Raw genomic sequence first — 27,149 nt, forward strand, 5'->3', positions numbered from 1 at the left:
GTATTCTGTTTATGGAAGTAAAACATGTCTAATGTTTTAGTTTAATTAATTGTATTTTATTTGTCATTATTTTCATTTATTTAATTTCAATACCAGTTTGGAAATCATCATCACCACTAAAAACTTAACGTTGACATTAGAGCATTCAAAACGTACTTTGACATCCATTTATCTATCTGAACTTCACACAATAAGTATTTTTGTTTTAGAGTTCAAGTGTAGAAAAGTTAAAATGGCAGGAAACTGAAAAAAAAAAAATCCAGTTGTTTAATGTTGCATTTCTTAAATTTACTCCCTGGATACATCAATGAGGGGAACTGAAATTGCATGAATGCAGAAAATTGGTTCTCAAAAAATATATAAATAATAATATAAATGCTTTAAATTCAGTGGCACATTTGAGTCTCCTTAATTACTAGTATGGTTGCATCTGTTTGTTTTTGTTTTGGGAATTTAAATGTAGTTCTTTATAAAACACATTGGTCACCACTGGCTATTAATGTCCTTAATAAATGCTTAATTGAAATGTAAGATTATTGTGGCCCTTCTTGGCTTCCATGTTCAAGAGTAATAGTTTCCCTTTTTCACAAAAAATAAATATAAAGTTGCAAAAGATCACAAATATATAAGAGTGCATTGGGTTTTTGTCTCAATAAATCCAAAATAACAAAGTGAAAAAACTGGAGCGGTGCCCTCAAAATTGATTGAAACTTTAAAATGCTTTAAAAGCATGATTAACTAAAAGGACAAAAGTGAAAGTCATAAGCAACATATGCAAAGTTAAACATAATTTTCTCTCTCCATATTTGCTGCACATTTGTGTTTCTCATTTTCCTACATAAAAGAGCATGTCACACTACCCTGTGAAATCACATTTATTTAAAATACACTTCAGTACAAATCCTTTAATGAAAAAAATAAACCTCATTTACATGAAAACAAGTATTTTGTCTTATAAAGTGTCCTTAAAAAATATTACTAACTCAACTATAACTCCTTATATGTGAGAAAACCACTCAAAGCAGGAAGCAGTTAGTAGTCTGATATAATATTTAACCCAAATGTGCATCTCAATGCACACTGTAAATACAGAGAATATGTTTCCATCAATGGCAGAGATGGATATTAGACAGGAAAGTAAAAAAGACTTTACAAAAATTACAAATGGCTTATTTTATTAAAAAAAAAAAAGCATAATCTCTAGCTGAGTTGTATAACAACACAACAGCCTTTTCTGTGGGTGTTTGTTTTAATTTTTTTAAGCACCATAGATATGTTTGAGTATGTTGCTGGTATGTCTATCAAGCTTTTCCTCCATTTTGTAAAGTATTGCTATTCACAGTGGATTTTTTAACTTCTATCCTCATGGACTGACTCTCAGCACGTGACTCCAGTTTCACTCCTCCCGTGATCCCCAGAGATCCAAGCACAGCCTTCCCCGTCTTCAGGCTCTTGGACATTGGGATGCGGGTCAGCCCTGTGCGAGGTGGCTGGGCATCATGCCCAGTCTGTTGACAACAGGGAGAGAGTACAGTTTCTCAGGCAGAAGAATAAAAACAGGGGAGCACTTGAGGGGAACCTAAAGAGTAAATAATGAAAAAGGGGCCAAACCCATTACAGGAAAAAAAGGAATTTTGAATTTCTAAACAATGAAACTAATCATATGTGCTATATGAAGTGTGTGAATGAAAGATGTAAACATTTACTCATTCTTTCACCTCAATCCCAGGGGGTGAGCACTTGCCCAGGCTAGGTTTCAGTGCACTGTTACTGGTGCAGGCTGTTTTGTGTCAGCCAGAGGGCACTGAGCCCTGCAAGGCTGTTTGTGAATGTAAACACTGTGTAACAACTGTAAATTACAGCATGACTGTTGCAAAGTGGCAAAGTGCCACATCATTAGCTCTGCTGTTCTGAGGCCTGCCCATAGGACTGTTACTGTCACGCTATCCATCTGATCCACAAAGAGCATATTATAAGGTCCACAATAAACCAGCAGTGTTGCCCCATCTCCCATGTCTAGCAGCATGGGATGAAGCTGTTAGTGAACATGTTTACCTTGTGAAATCACATGTAATACTAAGCATGAAACCACTGTTATCCTCTAGACAATAAAGACCTAGTGTTTTGCAAAGAAACTGTTCAAAAATTTAAGGAAATAAGCTTATTCACTTTTTATCTGAAAGTTACACAACAAAATCAATACCTCTCCTATGTCTGTTCGTTGCATATAAGGCTACAGCCATCAGCCAGTAAGCCTAGTTTAGCACAAAGACTGGAAACAGGTTGATACAGCAAGCCTGGCTCTCTCCAAAAGTTACAAAATACTTGCCAAAAGTGTATGACTAATAACAATAACATTTTACAGGGGGTTTGTAGTTAGTGTAATGTGGTACATACCGACCGTAAAACACCAAACTGACATTTATACATTTTGGTTTTCGTAAGGATATAAAATACAAGATATAACGTGTTCAGAGGTACTTCAGAGTCACTGCAATGGAAGTAATTTTTATCTATATTACATATTGCCAAATCTACTTTTTACAGATTTCTTTGGTAGCAAGAACTTCCACTAAACTCTGAGTAGTAATATACTGTATGTGATTTATCTAGAGGTCCTCGCTGTTGGGCAGGTATCTCAAAGAATGGATATATTGTGTGATAGAACCTTTAAGCAAAACTTACCGTGCTTTGTGTGGGTCTTGGCGTGGTAGATGCAACAGGGGAAATAGTGATAGTGCTCATCACTTTGCTCTGTGTGCTCCTGGTAGCAGTGGTGGTGATTTGGCGGGGGGAGCGTAAAACTGTCCCAGTTGATAATGTCATTTCCTTGCTCTCTGTTGCAGCAGACGCCGGCCTGACTACCATCTTTGGGGTCATGCTGTTGCTGAGATGAATATGGATCTTGTTATCATCAGTGGTGGTGATGATGCTATTGTGGCCCTTCCTTATAGGCATTGGGACCATCTGCTTCTCAGGGGTAACCTTGAACACAGCTCGACCCATGGTCATCTCCTGGGGTTCTGGGGAGGCAGATGCTGCCGGTACAATAGCAGTACTTACAGTAGTAATAGAGACAGGAGACAAGGGCCTTCCTGAGGCAGAGGAGGGGACTCGGCTGCCCACTGGAGACTTTGCTCTGGATATCGTTGTGATGGTGACTGGAGACTTGGCTCTTTCAGGGCCCTGAGGTCCAATAGTCGATTTTCTCTTGTTGGTTGGAGCTGAATAGGTGGGAATGATTGTGATTCTGGATTTAGGCTGAGATGGGTTGGGGCTAAGAGGAGCTGAGCTGGAGAATGGATCCTCAGCAGTATGGCTGCTGATCTCAAGAGTGGCCATGTTGTTTTGGTGGTCTGGTGTTACACGGATGTGTAAAGGCTGTCCTTGCTTTTGGGACATGGTCAATTCAGAGGGCAAATGATCTCCATTGATGTGCATATGCTTCCCCAAGTTAGTCTCTTGAGGGGTGTTGTCTTTTTTCCTCATCCAGGGAATCCAGGATTTCTTCACGCTCAGGTCACTGCTAGATGAAGGGCAACGCTCAACACCACTCTTTTCTGTTGGCTTCTTTAGGCACTTCTGTCTGAGGTTGTTCATGATGTGATTCTCTTCTTGAACAGACTTTCTGATAAACACAGCTGGAGTATCCTCCTCTGCTGGCCCTGTGGACAATGCCTCTGTTTGCACTCCAGTAGATGTCACAGCAACGTCCACCATTCTCCTTCCATTCAAACTGGGCCTCAGTGCTCGACTGTGACGCTTTGCTATCTCCAGTTCCTTGGTGAGATGGAAAACTTCAGTGCCCATGTTCTTGGCTCGCTCCTCCTCTTCCAAGAACCTCTGCTGCAGGACAGAGTAATCCACTTGGAGCTGAGAAAGTTGGTCTTCCTTGTGCATTAATTCATGGATCTTCTCCTTTAGGGCGACAACATCCGCCTGCAGTTCCCTGGTTTTGGCCTCCTCTCTCTTGCATCGCTGTCGGAGGTCTGCTTCCTGGCTTTCCTCCTCTCCTTTCTCAATTGCTTTGTTCCGTGCTATCTGACCCCTCATTTCCTCCACCTGTTGGGAAAGAATGTTGGCTTTGTCTTGTTCTGTCATGAACTTTTTCTCCAACATCTCGTACTGATCCTCTGTCTTGATCAGATCTCCCTCAACTACTTCAAGTTGTTTAAGACGATTTTTCAGGCGCTCAATCTCAAATGTCAGCTCCTTGACTTTGTTGTCTTCTCTTTTGACAGGGTCGGACATTCTTCCCAGTTCACATTTCACTGAATTCTTTGCTGATAGCTTCTCTGCTTGCTCGAACCCATCTAACCTCTTTTTCATTTGACTGACCTTTGAATTAAGATCCTTAGTTTTATCAATTTCATAGGCTAGCTTAGTGCTAAGCTCCCCCTTTTCTATGGTTAAAGTCTCTACTTTGGTTTCCATCTCTGATTTCAACTTCAAGAGCTTTTTGCTTTCCTCTATCAATTTCTCAGTCACCTCCATAACTTTACCCTGCTCAACTTTGACCATCTTACTCAAATCCTCCTTTTTCTTCTCGTCTGATTTCATTCTTTCCATCAGGGTCTTTCGTTCTTCCATCAAAGCAACAGTCAATGATTTAAGCTTACTCAAGTCATCCTTAAGGCTCAGCTCTGACTTTTCTAACTTGAGTTCAGAGGACTCAACCTCTTTCATACGGATCCTGAGAGCTACGACTTCTTCTGAGAGCTCTTTGGTGAGGCCCTTCTCTGTCTCTAGAGCAGTGTTTAACTGTGCACATTCAGCCTTGCTTATGCTGAATGCACCCTCAAGTTTCTCTAACTCAACCATTCTTTTTTGGAGCTTCTCCACTTCCAGCCTGAGGTCTTTGCTCTTACTATCCTCCTCTTGGAGCCTCTTCCTGAGCTCCTTACACTGATTTTCAGTCTTGGTAATCTCCTCATCCTTTCCCTCCATCTCAAGCACCCGTTTCCGCAAATTCTCCAACTCAGTAATCAAATTGGAGTTGCCACACTCCCCTTTGCCGATCTTCTCCCTCAGCTCCTGCAGCTCCTCTTCAGATTTCCTCAAGACCCCGTTGCTCTCCTCTAGCTCCTCCACTTTATTTGTAAGCCCTAAAAGTTTGGCATTAAGTTGACGGTTTTGGATCTCCTGACTGGCGAGCTTGGCACTCATCTCCTCGTGTTGTTGAGTGAGCTTGGCAGATTTTTCTTTAAGCTCAGCCTCCAGGCTCAGCACCCTGTGGCCATCCTCCTTAGCACGCTCCTTGGCTTCACTCAGTGCCTGCTCCCACTGCTGGAGCTGCTGGCTGAGTTCCTGGGCCCGTTGGTTCTGTTCGTCCATTTGCTCCAGGTGCTGCTGCCGCTCATTGACCAACATCAGGGCAAAGGACTTCAACTTGACCAGCTCCTCTCGCACCTTGGCCAGACGTTTGGTGTGCTCCTTCTCCTTTTTTACCTGGTAGGCCTTTTCAGTCTCAAGCAACCTCTTCAGTCTGAAATGTGGGGAAAAACAAAAGCAAGGCGTTACTTTGGTGTTTTGTTCAAGCTAGTGACTGTGTCTCTGTGTTTGCCATCATGCCATAGAAAAATGAATAGTTATTATTCCAGGTTGCAGTGTTTTAAGATAGTGAGTGATAATCTTGATTATACAAACACTTCAAAAGACTGATTTGAATGCAAGTGTTTTTGTATGGAAGCTGTAATCTCAAAATACACTCACATCCAATGTATATTTTTTCCATTAAACATATTTTAACTATCACAGACAGAAATCCAGTAATTGTCCATTTTACCACACAAAATATTATATGCTGAAACTTTGTCAACGCTTAGCCATTTCTATCTATCTAAGACAAAAAAAAAAGAATTTGATTTAACTCATCGTTATGTACAATACATTGTGCAATAAAAGAAAGATGATAAGCAATCAACTATGCAGAACATGCAATGATATTACGAGGGAAACTGGCAAAGATTAGCACTACAACTCCCAAATACCCCTGCTTTTTATCCCTGTTGTTGGGATAGAGACTAAGAACATGAATTGCTAGTGAAACACCCCCTCACCAAGTGGTCTTCTTTTCTCTTAGCTTCTTTCTATGCTGCTCATGCCTATTCTCATCTCCGGCTCCAACAAAATGCATGCAAAGCAAATTGAATGCAAAGCTGCATCTTCTCCCAGTACACTTTCAGGGACATACTATATTCAGCTTGAACATTTTTGCAATGCAAAATAAACCAAATGAATAGACTCGCCAGCACAACAAAGTAGATTGTGCATCTGCAGCTTTAAAACTTACCCACTATGGATGATCTACAATCAGCACATAAACAATCTGGCCATTATACAAAATCCACTGGGAACACATAAGAAGTAGCAGGGGGCTCCTTAAACAGAGATCCTCCACCGTCACATTCCAGGCATGTTATCAGGACAATGAAAGGTGAATAAATACAGTGGAGCACCAGCCGACTTCTAGTTAGTGATGTCACCTCATCCATATAAGGCAGTGATGTGTGTATGAGAGTGTGTGTGCTGCTCTGTTTTGGACACTGTGAAGGGGGTGGGACCTTTGCCACAGGAGGAGTGTTTTGCAGAACTCCCCCCAATTCAAGCTTTCATAAAACAAGGCATGTTTAAGGAGAAAATAACTAAAGAGGTTTTTTCCCAAGGACGTTTTCAAAGGTATTACAAAAACTAAAAAAATATTAACATTTTTTTCTCTGACAAAATCAAGTCCAGTGCAAGTTTGGTGCAAATTAAATTATATTTACATTGTCCATAGTGCAGAGGATATTGCCTCTGCAGACCGGAAGCCTTAATCTCACTGGTACAGGAGGCAGGAGAGAGCATCTGCTGTAGTTCCACTTGGGGGGGAAACTGGACTTGAACTAGGTTCCTTGCAAAGTCAACATGTGATGAGGAAAGCAGATATGACTGAGGTGGATGTCTCCCTTGAGGTGAAGAAGATCTGGGAGGATATGTAACCATGACAATAGGTTTATGAAGCACTAAGCCCCGACTTTTTGCACGGAGCTGTACAGATACATTCAATCTTACAACAAACCACAGTTTACAATGCAACATCTCTGAAACTGAAGTCAATTTGAAATTCTAAATGTTGATCGTCAATTTGTAATTGACAGTAAACACCTAAATTGATTCATATTACCAACAGCCTTCAGTGCCAAGTGGGATCAGTGGGTCTGGCTACTGTACAAAGGAGCCATCCAGATCTCAGAGTGCAGCTCCTAAAATTCATACTTCAGATGTCACTGATACCCTAGAAATTGGCACTCTAAAATTACTTTCATGCAAAGGTCAAAGACATGATGTCAGTGGGATTTGGCTCTGATGGCTATGGCTCTGTTTCTCTGGAAGAAATAACTATGGACTCATTGGCTGTATACTGAATATACAGTCTCTCAAGTGCATTGTAGGTTTAAGAAAGTTTGAATGAGGGTTCCAACTTCTCAGGCAACCAAAATGTGCGTGCAAGATATAAAAATACATTTCCTAAGCAAATACACAGGTGCAATCCATAAGCCAACATCCACAAGAAAGCTTTTTTTTCATTATGGAACAACATCGCATCCCATGTTTCCTGGGGAATTTGCTTAGAGGCACTGCAGCCCCTCTGTGTCAGCAGGCCGAGGATTGAAGCAGACATGAAATGCCAAAAAGCTGTCAAAACACCGTGCTGTACAGTAATGACCTTTCTTGACAGAGAAAAACCATTAAGTGTTAAGCAAGAGAGTCTGTGAGAGTCGATGTACAGTATACAGGACTGATGTGGTGTTAAAAGAGGGAAATCAGAAGCAAAGAGGACATTGGACTATTTACAATAGGTCTACACATACTGTGTGTACACAGTCTGCTGACAGATGGTGGAATAATGTGAAGTTTTGGTCTTGAGGCCTTAAAATGACAAGAAAACAATCATTTTAGTTTTCAATGTCAGGTCTCCATTTTCATTTTGTGTACGTGACTTTACATGTGAGCCCTTTCTTCAGTTAATCATTGCGCATACCCCCGTGCCACTTAAATATTTTAACTTCTTGACACTTAAATTGCTGTGTTGTCTGGGAGGGTGTGAAATGCTGATGGCTACTAGTCAGAAACTGCTTCTCCTGTGCCCATCCTCTGCATTCCTGCAGGTGTTTGGCACAAGACCTTTGACTTTTCTCTCTTCACTCCAACCCAGATGGAGGAGATCACATTGATAAAGACGAGATGATGACGAGCTTCTATCCCACCTGAGAGAGTGAATGTCAAAACAGATACCAGACATGGCAGATATTTCCATGTTTCTGTAAAGGTCTTGGCGCCAATGTATTTCTGCAAAGAGAGTGATGTTTTTGTGCATTTTTAAATGTTCTTACACAGTAGACTATGTACTATTATCTGTGTTAGACGCATTGGAGTGAGCTCATCCATGAATCCTAAGTCAGTTTTGTGTCCTTCTACGGCAAAGGATAGAAGAATATGAGCTCTGCAGGCGCTGACAGATCGAGACCTAGCAAAGCTCATCCCCTTTACTCTCTCTGTGAGGTGACAGAGGCCGACCTGTGCATGAGCCAAGGAACCTGCTGGAAACTACCTGGCATGAGAAGGAGGTCGTTGCATGAAAACCAAGGATCAAGTGAAAGTTAAGTGGTAATCCATTTGTGATTTGTGCCGTATGCTTCAAACTGAAGCCCATAAACTTTTTGATCATGACACCATAAATGCTTTTTTAAGTTAGCTTAGCCATGTTAGCAGCTTTGCTCTAGGGATGACAATAACAGTCAAATGGTCGATCCACCACTTTGATAAAGGTAGATGGATTGTCTTAAAACTTCCAGGCTGCTCTTATGCACTGTTTACGTATGCCTATGAAAAGTAGGCTCAACTGTCACAACTACTTTTGTGAAGATGGTAAAATGCAAAAATGTGCCTGTGCATCCAAACCTAAAACTTCACTTTAATCGCCTGATTTTATCTCTGCTGTACATCAGTGCTCATTCATGCGTATGTTTAGCTTAAGGTTACATATGTTTTGGAGTCAAGTTTAGTAGATTATCAGTCAAATGTTTTAGTTTTACAAAACCCCAGTTGTGCATGTTGCAAGCACAATATAAATGCCTTAACCAATTTGTTCATAAAACACCCATCTTCCCTCTAGATTAGTGGCTCCCAGCTGGTGGGTCATGGTCAAAAAGTGGGTCATGGGTCCATTCTGAATGGACCGAAAGTAACTCATCAATGTGTCAAGACTGTAAAAAAAACAATTTATTTTGAAGCACAGTGAATTGTCTGCATAGAGCTTTTATTTTGCAGTGCTGTTTATGTTGTTTATTGCAATATGCCTTATTTCATTGTGTTCTAAGCCAATGTGTTATTTACATTTTGTAAAATAAAAATGAAAATGTGGTATTTGTGTGGACCATGAATTAATAACTTAGGAGAAATCTGAACCCCATATCTTGACCAGTTGGGAGCCACTGCTCTATTAAGCATGTGTGCACATTGATTTGCAATCACAAGAAAATCTTAATTGAACTGTTTTTGAATCATGTCTACCCTCTTTCCCTAACTCGTGAAACCAGCCAAAGGACTATATGTAAGCTAAAGTCTGCTACTTGTTTCCCAGCCCTCTCTTCAGCATGTGATGGCAGCTCAGCTGTCACGACTGTGATTTAGCCTTCATGGTCTGTTTCCTGTGTCCTGCGGTAAAAGCTCAGGGAAGAGAGGTAGTCACTGCCTCCGCTGTTTGAAGTTTTGACAGCTCATGAAATACAGCATATAAGTGGTCTCTAGTCTGCTCTACAGATGACTGACTATATACAGTACATAACAGATGCTCTCTCTCTGACTCTATCTCCCTTACACATGCTCTCATGCCTGTTGGCAAATTGCGTGTTCTAATATGCATAACAAACCACATATTAACATGCAGTCTACAATTAATGCATACAATCCCATCTCTCACGGTTATTGTGTGAGAATCAACAGAAACGTGTTATGGGAACTGTAGCACCAACAAGTAACAGCCAATCAAATTATTTCATCTGTGTGTACTTTAATTAGAAGGGCCTCCTCTCTCATGCGCATTCAGTGCACATCTACACGTTCACAACCATGCTTGTTTGATCACTGTGAGGCCCTCCACACCCACGTGATGCAACCATCCCCTCTCTGGTGTCAGAAAGTGTGTACGTCCCTCTGTCACCTTCCTTACAGCCTCTCGTCCCTTGTCTCCTCTTGACCAACAAGCCAGGTCGCAACCTCGCTGATGACTTCATTTCACAAATGATGTCATGGGAGATTCACCCCTGTCAAAGCTCTTTATTCTTCCATTTGTTTTTCCTCCTGTTCCTTCACCCAGTGGCCTCCCCTCCTCCCCTCCCTACCCCTGACCTCCCTCTTTCCCACACCAAAGAGCCTGACCCCTTCTCCACCTCCCCTATCTCTTCCACACACTCCATACCTCTCCCTGTCAAATGAAGGTATGTGAGGTTATCACTTCAGTAACCAACTCCCCCCTGCCCTCTTCTCTTCCCTCTCTCATTATTCACTTGGCTGACGAGGCCGTCTTTCACAGATTCTCCGATGTCGATGTATTCCTTCGCTGCTCTTTCGCACCAGATTCTCTCACCTCTTATACTTTACATGTCCTACACTGGTTTTATAAAACATGTTGACTCTCTTATTCATGTTGTCTCTCTCTTTCAGGGCTCTTCTCAACCCACACTGCTTTCACCTGTATCCCTTTCACCATGTCTCTATCCATATCCTTCACCAGTATATTTTCCCAGTAACTGCCCCCACACACACACACACCAAAAAAAACTGCATGATCAAGTGTGGCGAATAGTTATACTGGCATCAAATATTTCCTTATTGTACCACTTATACTGTATATAAAATCAATCTTGCTTCCCCTCCATATAAGTATGAGCCATAATAGAAATTGTCTGTCAGTACTACAAAAGCTACTATTTTTCGTTGAGTCATACTAATGCTCTGGACACAAATAGTATGCATCTGTACCTGTATTTTGCATGCGGCCAGGGCTGAAAAAGGACAGACGAGATGGCAGTGCCAAAAACTGCAGTTCCCTAAATGGCCACTTGAGGCTGGCTCCAAAAGCCCAATCCGGAAGCTAATGTCGCCCTGGTTCCCTCATAAAAAAAGCCTATGGGATTTTTCAATTGGATTTCAGATTATTTCAGATAAATTGGCTCTATGTTAAACAAATGTTTATGAAATGTACACGTTTTTCTCAGCAAAATAATCTTCACAAATTACACCACTTTCAGGATTTTTGAAGCCTAAGTGTCATTGCTCAAAGTAAAAAGCTTATGTTAGGCTAAAGTGAACTATACTACAGTCGCATCATCGCTGCTATGAGGCTGTAAAGCCATGTTGTTCTGCAGTCTCATTTAGCCACTTGTTAGCAAATCTTTTTTTTAAGGACACATAAAAGCTCCAAAGTTAGTGAGCAGGTTATTTTATGTCGTAGAGCATAACGTAGAAGTATCTTAAGCTTTGGTTAACCACAGTCATTTATCATAATTACCAAACGATTACATCTTTTTAGTATTCCTACAATACTTTATATGTCAAGAGGAATGTAGCTGATGAGTAAGTTTGTAAGTTTTCAGGAATTAATTTTGATGTGTTCATGGTGTGCCAGTTTAATGCCCCAGCTCCCTCACTCTTCTCCTCCTCACCTCTCTCTCTCCTGTTCCAGGAGGTTGGTGAAGTCATCACTCTTGTTCATGTAGTCTACGTGTTTGCGTTTCTCTGTGTCCAGCTCATGGACGGTGCGACGGTGGCACTTTTCGGCTAGCAGCAATTGACCCAGCATCCTCCGGTACGTCTCCTTGTGCTTCTCCTGCAGACGCTCCAGCTGAGAAAGAGTGTAGACACACAATCACACACACAGGTAAACACACAAACAAATGCAAGGAACAAGGACACATTAAAACTGAATTTTACTTTTATTTAAAGTGATAATAACCTCTTTCACATTACAGTGTTGACCACTGAAATGTTTATACAGCTGATTTTCAACATATAACTGCTGTGACTGGCAGAAGCTAACTGACCTCAACCATGGGCTTTTGGTAGACACTGGCATCATGTGGCTCGCTGCCAGTGGTGAAGCCATCCCTCTGCAGGGCCTGGAGGGCTGAGCCAGGGGCTGCAGAGCCATAACGTGATTCGAGGTCCCCTGGGACAGTCTGCTTGAACTTTAGCATGCAGATAACATCTTCTCTTGCCTAAAAACACACAGAAATATAAAGATATACAATTGATACAGGACATTATGACATGAGGAGGAAGAGTGTGACTTATTTTAATCTAGATTCTTGTTTGAAGAGACACATGTTGTTGTCCCAGACATGCAAATGTGAGAAATGATGTGTGAAAAATGGTCACACGTGGCATTTTGCTCAAATGCCTCTGGACACAGTGCATCTTCTTTTTTAGGGTGTTTAAACTCCTGCAGCCTTTGTTTCATGGATTCCAGATTTCTCCTAAGTAGTCACTTGGTGCACACAAGGCACATTTGCGGATTTTCTGAGGAATGATAAAATTGCCATTTTCAACCACAAGATAGAGCTATTGTGCATAAAATTACAGTCAAACTCAAACCACTAAAAGCATGTGCACTCTCCATTCAAACTGACCTTGTGTTCATCCATAATGCCTTTTACAGGTATGTTTTCATTATTGCATGTACTTATTACAGCAGGTCAAAGGTCAAAGAGAGCATCTAACCCACCTGAACCTCTCCTTCCATGATCCCCAGCAGTTTCAGCAGATCCTCTTTGGACAGATCCACAATGTTGCCTCTCTTTTCTCCCGCTTCGGGGGAATCAAGCAGCAGCTTTTCTTTGTCAGAGATCACCTCCACCTCCAAATTATCCTCACCCTCCTTCTGCTGAACTTTGGCCTTCAGGCTCTTCACTGGCAGGCCCACCTCCTGTTCTTGGCTGATGTCATGGTCACCCTGTGGCACCCCAAGCACCCCATTGGCCGGGCTCTCCACCCCGCTGCTTTTGGACCTCATCCTCTACCTGCACCAAGAACAGATGAAACATGTTTTTTTTGTTTTTTTTTACTTGTTACCTTTTTTGTGATAGGAAAGCTTCAGTGTGAAAGGTTGAGAGACAGAGGGGATGACATGCAGCAAAGGGCCGAGGCCAAAATCCAACCCATGACCACTGAGGCGAGAACACAGCCTCTGTACAGGCGCCTGCTGTACCAACTGAGCTACTGGGTGCCTCATGATTTTATTTTTAGATGAAATCATGCCATCCTTGTGTTGTTTTGTTATTCCATTTTAAACTATTTTAATTTCAATTGAAGATGATCTCTAAATATCAGATACTTGAAATACGTCAGATACTGTTAGTGCACGGTCACAAGGGTGTTTTATGACTTTGGCGTCTATATCTAATGACATGTTCACTCACATGACCGCAAACGTACTGTACACATAAACAGCTTTACAACTGGATTTCAGCCCTTTGTAACATTCCTAATCTGGAATAAATATCCACAATTACCCAGCACTGTGTGTGTGTGTCCATGTGTTGTATGGCAGTGTGTGCATTCCTGACACATCCCGTCCTTTCACAAGGCTTGTGTATCTCACGCTGAGTGTTGATGGTCTGGAAGCACATTTGTGGCACTCCTGGGTGCCTTAACCTTCTCTGCTGACATTAAAAGTCTGAGTCAAACATTTTATCCAGATCCTGAAAATAAATCTGTTGGTGACGGACTCTAAATTTAATTTTATGACATTAATCAGTCATAACGATACAAGTCATATTGGGATGGCCGGTAGCACGCATGATTACTTAAACATACAGCAAGCTCGCAGAATAACATTGAGGAATACGTATGCTACATGTGTACTGTTTGCTCATACTGGTTCCCATCCTTTTTTGTCTGATGTACCCCACAGTCCTGTTAGTAGCTAAAAATCTTCTGTTTTAAATATGTTAATTTGAAGTGGATGTGATTTAACACTGTTAGCCTACATATATGAAAGTAGATGCTATGATATTTTTCATAAAGTTGATAAAGTCGCTTTGGTTAACCTAGCATTCCTACTACAACACTATCGCTTACAGTGGCAGACATATCGGCTGTGTTCGTCGAAACCGTCCCCTCATTTACTCACTCACTATTCACTATGTAGTGTGTATTAAATAGTGCACTATATAGGGAAAAACCAAACGAGATTTCGGACACTACGTTGGAATTTTTTCCCCCTCAGAAATACACAACTACATCGCATTGTGGTAGACGGGAGTTGAATGAAGTGTACATCGTATGTAAACTCAAATTTGCAGTGCATTGTGGGCATTTTATAGTGCACTATATAGTGGATGAAATTAACAGCTGAGAATTCAAACACCACTACAAAATGGCAAAAACACTATAGTGCACTATATCTGTGATGGGGACGATTTTGAACACAGCTTTTGTTTGTTACTTTTATTATAGCTAACTGTTTCAGTCACTCATCAGGCTACTTTTATAAAGTACTTCAAGCAAAATATTTCAGTTGTATAAATCAATTCTATAGCCTTTTTTTAGTTACATATTTCTAACATTTAAACATTGCTAGCTAACCTTTTCAGCTTTTTATTTGTTGCTTTTTGCAAACAACTTTAACTAGGCTATTTCATTTAGCCATCAATTTCAACTGTCTATCCATTAGCCTACTTTAAGTAGGCTAATGGATAGACTGCTCTGCTACTCTTTCAACTGCTTATAAATCACTTTAAGTAACTATTTCAACAATTTAACTATCACTTTTAGCAAACCAAACTGTTTCTAAATTAGGTTTAGCTACCTATTTCAACTATTATTTTAATCCAGTACTTCTAGCAAACTTTTAGCTAGCTTATCGTAGCTGACAGCTACTGGTTATTGCAACAATAATTTAGGCTACTGAAAATCAGTAGGTTATTATACTTGTCTGTAATCATATTTGTTTGATATTTTCCTCTTCAACACAAATATATGGATACTTCAAAAATCAAATTAGGTGAAATTAGCTACCTCTGGGTGAACAATGCAATAAATGATCAAAGACATTGAAGGGCGCAGGTTTTGCTACAAAATTAGGCAAGACACATATGAAATGAGGGTTTTGAGGGTTGTTCCTTAGAACATTTTGAGTGAAAAGAACGTAATTTCCTCCATTCTAGTAAAAATTTTATTCACCAATTTGACCCATTTCTGTATACATTTATGCTGGAAATGTCTTAAATTTCTTCAAAGTAAAACTGCTACTGTCCTATTTTTAGTGCACATGTGCTATGTATCGAGGGGTACATTCGTACGTCCCTTGCATTCCTTAGCTGAAATCTACACCTATAAAAACGCACTGTAGCACATAAGAATAGAGGTGTGTGGGCCTCGTTTTGTGAATGTGTTCAGTGTGTACTGTGTGCATGTGCATACATGTGTGTTTTTAAGCTCTCCAGCAACAGCCTTGGGACATTGAGCAAGTGCAAGTCTTCTTGATTGATTTCAGATATGACATCAACAGCACTTTTTAATTACAAACAGAAAACGCTCCCGGCCCCCAAAATCCCCACCGAAGAACCGTGGTGATGTCATAGGACCCTGACCTCTGAATCATGCATTGAGACATCCTGAGCGAGCTTGCCAAAATGTCATGAATTTTCTGTTAAGCGCAGTGGATACATGCAATCGAAAACACAAAACACACTGCATGCAAACTATAAAACTATAAACTACTATATAAATATATATATATATATATATATATATATATACATACATGTACACACAACCACACACACACAGCTGCCCAGACAAAAACATCAATAAGCAGTCAGCAGTCCATCTAGTTTCAAACAAGATGATAAATGTGAATGTGCTGTTGTAAAATAGGTATTAGACTTGCAATGTCAAAAGGTTGGAAAGTGAGTCTATTAAAGGTTTCAGTTAACATCAAGAAAATGTTTATCTTCTGCTGTAATAGTGGTCAGCAAAGTTAAGACTGCAGTGAATTCTAATGATGCTTGAAACCACTCTCTTCTGTTTCCAGGAAAAAAGACCCAAGCACATGAGAGGGAAGCTTGCAAGATAACAGTGAATGTATCTCTCAGTTCAAACCAACACATTAAGAACATTTCTTATCTCAGTTCTGGGAGTTCACTGAGTGCACACTGGCTCCAATGAGAGCTGAGATTAATTGCAGTGCCTTCTTTCCTGTCCATAACTATTAGTTTCAGCTGCAGGCTCACCATCATTGAGTCAAATGTCAGAGCACAGCAGTGTATAAGAGCGCTTACTGTGTTCATCCAACCATTCAAGCAGTATCAGAGAGTTATGACCAGAGAGAAGCCCAGTGGTGGAAAGCATTAAAACTGGCAACACTGAGACTTGAAAAGAGTGATGAAACATAGAAACATGTGCAGTACTGTAAATGACTCGGGCAGAATTCCTTAGTAACGGCGACGAAATGGTTTACACTGAGTTGGGCACTCAAAGGTTTATTTTTAATATCTGGGTTGATGCCATGAAACTTCAGAGAAGCTACTGTAACCGCCCGCCTCATTTTGCGGTGTCACTCCAGTTCAACAGAGCAAGCAGGCAAATGTGGGTGTGTGTGGAGTTACAGCTGAGAGTTAAATGACTGTAAACAGTTATTATAAAAGAGCAAATCTATAAAGGAACTCACCAGCAAAATGTCTCAGAGGGCCAGTATTGTAAACACTATTGCCACCCTCCTCGGGTAAGCTATAATGTTAGCTAGCTCAGTGTTGCTAGGTCAGCTAGCAGTAGATAAGCGCCTCCTTCTGCGCAGTAATACGGTTGGCAGGTGTTTTGGTACAAAGACAATAGTTCCTACATTAGGCTGATCACTAAAAGGCCTGTGGATTAACAGTTCACGAAAGAATTTTGTATTTTGTCCCCGTTGTCTTTTATTTAAAAATTATGTATTTTCCTGAAAGTGATGTGATTTTGTGGACCAAATTTAGTTTGGCTTGACACATCAGGTTATGGCGGTGGGGAGCAGTGTGAGACTGTGGGATGCCCTGAAGAGTGTAGTCATTTTCTGTTGGTTCCCTCATAACTGCGGAAGACTGAGAAAAGCAAGTTAAGTCTCCCTGTGTCATCCTTTGTCTTCTGTATTTCAGGTTAGTAATGTGGTAAAAACCTATCAGAAACTGCTGTAACTTACTAGCTAAGGTTAAAAGACAGTTTTGGTTTAAGTGCAAGTGCAAGGTGAGTTCGCTTTTGTTTTGAAAACATGACGCCGGCCGAGAGTAACTGTAATGGCAGCGCTGCACTAGGTAACACCGTTAGCAAGAGGCTAACGGTGGGACTAGTTGGGTTACACATCTCCACTGTATAGTGTGGGCTTCTTTCTTAACAGACTCCTTGCGTTATTTTATTTGTGTTTTATTACTGTGTTAAAAATGTGTCTGTTGTTTCAGCGTGTTGGTTTTGAGCATGTATTTAACTGAACTGTGATTAGCTAATCCAAATGGTATGGTACAGTATCTTTGAGTCAGTGCATTTAAGATGCAGTTATGACCAAAACCTTTTGGGTAAATGAATGTAGATATATGAAATTGACACTAAGAGCATATGTGTTTGAGTTTGGTTTGATATTTTATTGTGTGTGTACTTGTGACAAAAGATGTGTATTAACAGCAAAAGCTGGTTAAATGAGAAACGGATAGCAATAACAGTATGCAGTATATGCAATGTGAATAAAATATAATTGCGTTAGACTGAGAAAAAGTGAGTCACATCTGCCTGTGTCATCCTTCTTCTCCTGTATTTCAGGAAACATATAGCTGTTAAAGGGTGACGCACCCCGGTACCGGTTACAAGCCCTAAAAGCCAAGTGCCATATACTTCCATTATATTGAAGAGAAGGCAGACACCTCCACAGCCAATATCTCTGATGCTCTGCAACTCACACCGAAACGATCTACATTGATCAGCACTATAGGTAAGAGGAAAAATATGTATTTCTTATTTCTTAAAAAATGTTGCAAACAGAGTACCTTGTCTCGCTCAGACTACCCTCATCAATGCACAAATATCAATTTAGATTTATTGCAGAGGGTCTGATCTTTGACAAAATTAGTTCAGTTGTTTACATTCACACCCTTATACTCTATTTGGCTCTCCTAGCATTGAGCTTCCTGTGGTGATAGATATTTTTCAAGACATGTAGGAGTTTACATAAATCTGCCTTCATTTAGTTTTTTGGCAACAAAAGAAGCAGCAAGTACAACACTGATGTATGTTTAGCTGATAAAGTTGATATAATGAAGATGTTCGCACACAGCTCACATTTTACCTAGACACAAGGTAACCTTAGCATTAATTTTAAGTCCTGTTTATGTCCAGCGGGTGAGTTCTGGTCCAATATTAAGTTGCCTTTAGCTTGGGTTTGGTCTCAACCAACTCCTAGGGGAAATATCTGCCTCTTTAGTTGCTAAATACTCCACTAAATGCATCAGCTGCTAACTTTGCATGTCTATAATGTTGCTGGGTAGTCTGTCCAGCTCATAGTTGGTTATTAGAGCAGTTTCACGGAAAACAGCTGCCTACTGCATCTGGAAAAACACTGATGAGGGCGGTGAGAGTGAATCAAGCTAGTAAAGTTGCAGGCTCTAAAACTAAACAATTAGCTGAAAGATGCTAAAACACTGTAAAAATGAATGAAGCTGCAGAGCTGGGTGATAAATCTCTGTGAGTTTGTCGGTTTCAGCATCACCTTTCATTTCACACAGTTATTTTATCCATAATTAATATAAAAATATTGATTAAAGAGGCTTTAAGTTTCATTTAAAGGACATAATTACTCAAGTCTAGCTTTCCGAAGTTACACAGGCTTCATACAAAACATTTCCGTGACAGCTGTACTAGGAGACAGTTACGATCACAAAAATTTCACAGGCCCAATTAATGACAAGTCTTTGTCATCCATACAATGTCGTCACTGTTTGATCCACTTTGACCGGTCACTGCAGTCTTGATTGTAGTGAATCCTCCCGAGCAACAAATGGTAATTCCAAAGGCACGTGGCCTGGATTCCAGTCTGACATGCAACATTCCCAGTTGTCTTGGAAAATATAAGAGAGCTGGCAGACAATGAGCCTTCACTCTAAGGTCTGCGCCAACCCGCCACAGTGCCCCCACACACTTGTGGCATCTGAACCATCGGCACAATGTTACTGATTGCCCCGCATCCAATTCCATGGTGACTTCTTATATGAAAGGGATGCCTAATACCCAGCGAGGACCCAGTCAAGGACTGAGCCTAAATTTAAAACGGGACCCCAAGTCAATCCCACAGTTTGGGCAGGTCCAGCTGTCACATATGTAAGTATTTATAGGCCCAAACAGAACATGTGCGTCCATTCCAGTGTGTAAAAAAAAGGCTATAAAATTTTTTCTGTGGTCAGCAAGTTTGTGAATCTGATGTTCACTATAAGACTTTCATCTTTGGTCTTAAATTCCATGTACTGCCAAGCATTTCATACAAGAGAGCTGTAACACTTTTTTTTTTTGAGCTCTGCTTGAAAGTTGAAACACTTCGTTAATTAGTAATGCTTATATTTGTGTTTAATCACCTTAAACTAAGAATTGTGTTTTCGTTACAAGGAAGAGCCCTTTAAATATACTGTACATAGGGAGCAGGTCCTCTTCCATAGATGATGCAATGCATGTATGAAATACTAAAATACTAGCAACCAAATTAGCATCAGCAAGAGAAACAAGGATGGAAACTTTTAGCATGATCCAGAATCAAGACTCACTTCCCGCACAGTACTGCACCCACCCAGCCACCTGCACATATGACCAGTTATTCTGCAACCAGATCTGATCTGACCTGACCTGACCCTTTGACACAAGATCCGCAACCCAAACCGTGAGGTAGCACATTTAATGTGATGATTTTGGGACATTTCATACATGTGAACCTAAAATGAATATTTTTTGCCTTTTCTCATAATGTTGAGCAGCACATTTCCACAATTAATGTGCCTGTTAGCTCTTCCTGGTGATAATTACAACTCCAGAAGACAGAGCTGCCACACAAAGAGGAGGACAAAAATGCTTAAACATTAAATACAATTATCAATATTTTCTTAATATATCTATTTTCCAACATCCACAATGACCTGCATGTTCTAACCCAGAATCTACTCTGGAAATAAAATGAAGACAAAATGCCACATACAGATCTTTTTTTTTGCCTGTATGCTGCCAGGTAGTGACTGTGAGTGTGTATGGTTGTTCGTCTATATGTGTCGGCCCTGCGATAGTCTGGCGAACTGTCCAGGGTGTACCCCGCCTTCCGCCCGATGACAGCTGGGATTGGCTCCAGCCCCCCCGCGACCCTTACGAGGACAAGCGGTTACAGAAAATGACTGACTGACTGCTGCCAGGTACCCACAGGCATGATACGGTCTGGTTGCCCTACTGCAAGCCTTATTGACACCCATATTATGTTATATCTATCTTTACACACTTTATCTCCTTTAATATTAGACTGCAATGCTGGTGAATATCATTATTATCTTTGATATTCACATACAAAGTAAAAGCCAAATTCATTTGCCAGAGATGAGGGATAAGGACAGCAGCTGCAAAAAAATGTGGCTGGACAAAATGTATTCACTGGTTTTGATACATTTACACCACACATGCAATGTGACTAAATAAGGAGTGGGAAATGTTCTTTGCATGCAAGCGTTTGGCAACTTGTTCTGTCAGAGGACACTGATAAAAAGGCAGTGCGCTTGAGAAGCTCTTCCGTCCTGACAAGAAAAACACCCCTCCCGCCAAGATATAGGAATTTCAATCAAAACTGTAGCTGTGGATGAGATTCAAAGCTACAAGTCGATCCATCTGATATTGGAAGCTCTACAAGCACCTATTTCCCAAGCAAGGCTGCAGTCTGTAGGATTTTGATGGACAGCCTAGATGGCCAGTGACCTCTGGGGTCAGATTTTACATAACAGCCATGTTCCAGGAAAATAAAGATGCTTTAGGTAGAGAACGATGACAAGCTTTTTCTGCTCAGATGGCAACACTGCCTCAAACATGTACACATTCCTTAATACTTTTCAGGAGCATTTTTCCAGTAACACTTAATTGAACTGTCAAAGAACCTTCATGGACAAAACTCAAGCACTTACAGCTTGTCTTAGTGTAATGATGGCTTCTATTAATACCTCATAGCGACAATAACTCTAACGTTGGCACATCATACTGGAGCAAAATGTCAGCATAGGTGGTGGGTTTCATCTTGTAGTATTCTCCTGATGTCACATTAACCCGATCCTCTCACTAGAGCCTGCTGTAGTTTCAGCAGTTAAGGTTTCACTAATAAGCAAACAGAGAGGAATGTAGGTGCTCAGAGCAGGTAGTTCTTGAATCTTATCTTATAAAATATGACCTATTTATCATAGTTTTGCTGGTTGTTTAATATTCACTTTGATTTACTTTAATGATCATGAATGATAGCAAATCTCTACACGTTGAAACATGTTCTAATTTGGGGTCATGCATTATGAAAACTGATGCGTATGGGAGACTTTGATGCATATCATATGCAGTCATACAGCATACCAAGCCCACTGTTCCCAATAACATACTGTCACCAAGCGTATGGATGGGTGCAGCTGCTGGAATACATGACTCATCCTCATCTGTCATAATACTTTAATATACAGGATGATAAAATGAACATATTCATTGTTTTTTAGAGTTAATTTTCATAGAAACAGCATTTAGGTTTATCCAGAGTGTCTGTAAATGGAAACTGACTTATCATGCATCAGATTCTTCAGGACTAGTGGCATGAGTGAATATCTGCTTAAGATCAAGGAGAAGATCGAGTTCTGGCTGTTCTATGAATAGAAACAGCAAGAGAACATATGGATGAAGCAGTCTCAGATACGATACAGTGTCATGGAGTCGACCATGTGTCTGAGGTCTTGTGTAGATCAAAATTCCACAGATTGGCATTTCTGTCATGGCTAGTGATCCCAGGACTAATCAGTTGGTCTCACTACCGGTTTTAAGGGCCCTCGTATAGAAGAAAGAGATTTTGGATTTTAGCACGTCAATGCTGAGGTTTTTAACAGTGAAATGCATTGTTTTGCTCAGACAGCATATTTGTTTTCATTGTACGTCTAGTATACTGGCAGTACTGTAGTATTATAATTCTAACCAAGCAGGTTTAAGAAATATTGCTCAAAGTTATGCTGATGACACTCCTATATTTGCAGCTCATAGATTACAATATTTGTCACTGCAGCTACATTGGGACCTTTGCACTGTTATAACACAGATATTTTTAAAGTTTAATTGACACATGCTCATGTCACTAAATGTCGCTGACATAGCATGCATACAGACCATAGCATAAGATTAAGGAACTATTCATCATTTAAACAATGGAACTCATTGTTGCATGTGACACAAAAATAAAATATAGAATGAAATGGGTATCGGGTCGAATAACTCTGTCTTACTAACAGATGTGTGAAATTACAGCACGCAAAGACAATGAACCACGCTATCCAATTTCTTTGTATTTTTTCCCTATTTCCTCCACATCAGTGACATCACCAAACAGATGAGATCTTTCAGTGGCTGTAATCTTCACACATCAATTTACTAGAAGAGTCATTATGATGTCACTTCCCCTCAAAAAACATAGATGAGAGATAAAAAGCATGGCATGGATAGAGAAGGTGGGGATGTGATCAAGTAATCTATCCCATCTGTTGGATTTCAAATGTCTCTTACATCAATTAATAATTAGCTTAAGAACTGGAGAAATTTGCAACACTATCTTTCTACTGTATGTGAACTGTGAATGACCTCACTAGATCTAATATTACTACAACATGTCAAGAGTCAATTAACAACCAATCTACTGTTAATAGCAAGTACACTTTGCTATCTTGCTCACTGCATATCAAGTGATCTTGAGAAGATCTTGGGTTGCTATGGTGTTTAAGGACTTATTTTTAAACCAAGGGAACATGAGTTATAAGTGCCACTCTTCTGCGAAATATCCAAATGTGTCTAAACTGCATTTTTGGAATTCAAGACGAGAGGCCCTTATAGGACCGGAGCTGTGCATGTGTCAGTGACAGCTGTTGTTGAGGCCCACCAGACGTAATGGGGAAGACACCGACTACTGGCAGCAACAAGCTCCCCCTCTTACTATACTGTGTTTATGTTCATGCACATAGACGTATTCCTCGACCAATTTTGCCTATATGTACACACAGACATGCATGTTCAACACACACACACACACACACACACACACACACAGTAAGGAAGGAATGGGGTCACTGAGTTGACAATGTGCAGGAAACCATGGAGGTGTCAAAGAATAATGAAAGCAATGCATCTGAAACATTTAAAGGCACATGTACTCTTCTTCAGTGAATGTGTCCTGTTTTTGCAACTCTTAGTTATAATGCGCACTTAATTTTTGTAATTCAAATTATTTTATTGGCTATATATCTTCTTAGTTCTTTTGTATTAGGCATTTTCTGTAGTTTCAGAGGCAAGCGGTTCTTTCATGCCACAAGCACTTACATGCCACAAGCACTTCTTGCAGAAACACATCATTACTTCTCATCCTGTGCTGGTTAAAATCAAAGCAGTAACAATAATGTATATCGGGGGCACACATCCCCCTAATATTCAAATATGCTAAAAAATGTCCACCTCAATATATTTACAAAAACTGTGAATACAATAGGCTCAAAGGCGTAAACAGGCCCTCAGGAAGTGTGGCGGGCTTTGGAACCAATTTTCGTAATTACACCATCACATGATGCCAGTGGCCCAAAAAGACTTTCCCATTGACATACATACCAAAAAAGACATCTATATATCAGGGGATACATATTTTTTGAGTGTGCAACCCCCGTGAAATGACCACTATCAGGCTTTGATCCATTCAGTGTGTTAACATTTCATCAGATTAGAAGAGCCTCAAAATAAAATAATTTTATCTACATTCAAATTAGCAGAGGACCAAAACTGGAAGTTTGCCATTCCACCAATGAAAGTTACATTACTTGGCTGCTGCAAGACTCTAATGCACATGCTCTATGGGCATGTACAGTAGGGAAGTAGTCTCACTCATCGCTGGATCATGCAGGTCATTGTATACACAGCAGTTGAACCAGTTTGGCTTCACGTGCCACTAAGCAACTCTAAAGAACGTGGCGCGCCGTGTTCAGTGCTGTATCCAGTTGTCTAAATGCATCCATGGTAATAAACTAACATTAATGTATTTATTATGTTGCCTTTGTCCGATAGCCCGCATGAAGTCTAAATAAGGTGGCATATGTTGCACTGCAGGTTTAATTTATGTAAACAGTATAGCTTTTATTTATCTAATATTTGTATTTGTATATTGTTTTTGTGTGTTTGTGGCAGGGGGCATTGGAAGTGTGCAACTTTGTCACTTGAACTGCTAAATGTTGCAACAAAGTAAAAGGTCTTCTTTCTCACAGTCTCGTGCACAACACTGCACCTTTCAGTTAAACTATGCCCTTAACAACCTGTCACTTGAGTTACTCAAGTGACATAGAGCTATAGCAATGTCATGAGGTAAGCCAGTGACATATTTAGTGCATCTCAAATCAATGCTGCTTTGGCAAACACCCAGGTATGTTTGGCTTGGTTTAAGTTCGAACAGGGTCCACATCATTGATTTACAGTGAAACTGATTCATTTACAAGCTGGGACTGATAACTGCCCAGTCAACATTCACAAATCTGTCTTTCTCGAGGGGCCATTTGGCTTATTGAGTTTCACAGACTTTTGCAGGGGCATGTGCCACGAGCTAGAGAGGATGAGCTTAGATAAAGCTGGAACAGGCACAAAAATGTTAATGAGTAATATCTGGCCACTGGTTCTCTTTGCCTGGTGTCACTGGTGATATCACTGAGAGGCCACATCAGCTGGAGAGGGTGGGAGGGAGGAAGGGTGAGGTTGCACAGAGCCCCTGGACACTGACAGAAAGGATCTTTGACAGCAGCATGAGCCACACCTGCGTTACATTCCCTTGCTGAGAGCGAAATATTTCATATTATCTTTTTCGGTTTATTGATGCAAGGTGATGTGCGCCTTGACAAATGTACAAGCGAATAGCAGGAGCCATGTGTCTCCTCTGTAAAAGGCAGATGACTTCATGTGGATGAAATGGAATTCATTTTGGCGTCATTACTATCCATAAATAATCAGGATGAAAGATGTCATCCTGTTGCGGCTCGTGAGGCCTCAGAAGCTTCACAATGTTAGGCAGTGGTGGGGGTGTTGTATATGCTGTGTGTACAGTAGGTGCAATAGTGAGGTGTTAGGTTTGTGGAAGAAATTGAGATTGAGGTAGAGATGTGTATTTCTATACACACACACACACACACACACACACACACACACACACACACATATATATATATATAGATATATGAGTGCAGAGTAACGTTCCCAGACATGAACAGACAAATAAGATGGATTACCTCTCTGTCTCCTACATTATTTCTTTTTCCTCTACATTACCTCTCTGTCTCTAACATGACTTCTGCTTCTCCTACATTACTTCTATTTTTCATATGTTACTTCTCTGTCTCCTATATTACTTCTGATTCTCCTACATTACTTCTCTGTCTCCTACATTACATATTTTTCTTCGACATTGCTTCACTCTCACTTACATTAATTCTTTCTATTACTTTACTTCCCTCCCCCTAAATAACTTTCTTCTCTTACATTACTTGTCTTTCCTCTACATTACTTCTTTTTCTCCTACATGACTGATCTTTCTCCTGCTTTACTTCTCTTTCTCCTACATTACTTTTTCTCTTACATTACTTGTCTTTCTTCTACATTACTTCTTTTTCTCCTACATAGTCAATATCTCAATATCATTCCCTGTTCTTCCCACATGCACCGCACAAAAGCCTACACACTAAATGGTCTAATTCATACAGTGACATAAGATGCAATTCATAGAGAAATGATTGATTCATAACTCTCTTTTCTGCATGCATTGTCACAATGCCAAATCTGTATTGCTGTTAACAGCACCAAGAGTAGCCCCTTGTCTTCTCATGGGCAAGTAATTAATGCAACATGTTGAAATCCATATTATTTGAAAGTATAAAAAATGAGCTGAATTAAGTACATGCTTCAAGGAAGAGTTGTTTCATTCATACAGCGCAGAGCAGCTCTAACCGCAAGCGAAGCCAAGTGGATTTCTATCAATCAATGCTCTGTTTATTAGCTTCATACACTGACGACAGCTAAAGCGGCAGCACCTGTACCTGAGATGTTTCCTGTGTTTCAGTTTGAAAGCAGAACAGCTGATAAGCCTAGCTTTGCCAGAAGCACATGGCTGTCTTTGGCTTTTTCTCATACAAGGGTGGAGGAGAACAAGAATGCCTTCATTAGGAGAAATTAGGAGACCTACCTGCTGTTGTGTTGTCCCCAGGTTGGAGCAATTAGTAGTCACGCCAAAGGGTAATTCCAAGAGACAAAGCACTTAAGTATCCACTAATATCCTTTGGCTTGTGTGGTCCACTTGTGGTGTCCGTTTGTGCTGGCTACTGATTTGTGCCAAGAGCCATCTCAAGCTATGCTCTCTCTCTCTCTCTCTCTCTCTCTCTCTCTCTCTCTCTCTCCTCACAGTTCTTCGGTTCAGAGAGGGAATGGTAGAGAGCAATAACAGAGCACTGTAACTTCCCTCTCCCTCCCTCACCCTCCCTCCCTCATTCACTCCCACAGCCTATCCAGATCTGCTCTGCACAGCGGTCTAAAACACACCTCTCATTTTCTTTCCCTCCTATCCTTTTGAGAAGTCAGTTGAGGAGTGTGTGAGAATGAAAGGCAGAAGGGTGGCGAGGAAGGAAGGCAGGCACTATTCTGCTCCCTCGCAGTGGTTGAAAAGGGTCATTGCCCAGTGAAGGGAAAGGCAGAGGTGCGGTGATGTCCTTTGTCAGGGGCCAGGTCTTTTCACTCATCCTCCATTGTCTCTCTTTACTCTTTTTGACTCGAGTCACCAAGGCTAAAAGTATAGTTCTATATTTAACTCATCCACTCCTGCC

General features: G+C 40.6%; 1 protein-coding gene across 2 annotated transcripts; it reads right to left on the minus strand.

Annotated features, from left to right (window-relative positions):
• Window positions 1–867: 867 nt before the first annotated feature.
• LOC121953675 (filamin-A-interacting protein 1-like) lies at window positions 868–26,673 on the minus strand. 2 transcript variants are annotated; one of them, XM_042500871.1, is made up of 6 exons: window positions 26,516–26,673; window positions 12,767–13,061; window positions 12,087–12,260; window positions 11,709–11,887; window positions 2,686–5,485; window positions 868–1,508 (listed from the first exon to the last, which is right to left on the minus strand). In XM_042500871.1, the coding sequence occupies exons 2-6, from the start codon at window positions 13,052–13,054 to the stop codon at window positions 1,302–1,304; spliced, it is 3,648 nt and encodes a 1,215-aa protein (XP_042356805.1). In that variant the 5' UTR covers window positions 13,055–13,061; window positions 26,516–26,673; the 3' UTR covers window positions 868–1,301. The 2 variants fall into 2 exon arrangements, with proteins under 2 accessions (XP_042356805.1, XP_042356806.1); XM_042500872.1 differs by having other exon boundaries at window positions 12,767–13,055; window positions 26,512–26,673.
• Between the last annotated feature and the right edge of the window lie 476 nt (window positions 26,674–27,149).

This window comes from Plectropomus leopardus, chromosome 14 (genome assembly GCF_008729295.1).
Source record: "Plectropomus leopardus isolate mb chromosome 14, YSFRI_Pleo_2.0, whole genome shotgun sequence".
NCBI lineage: Eukaryota > Metazoa > Chordata > Actinopteri > Perciformes > Serranidae > Plectropomus > Plectropomus leopardus.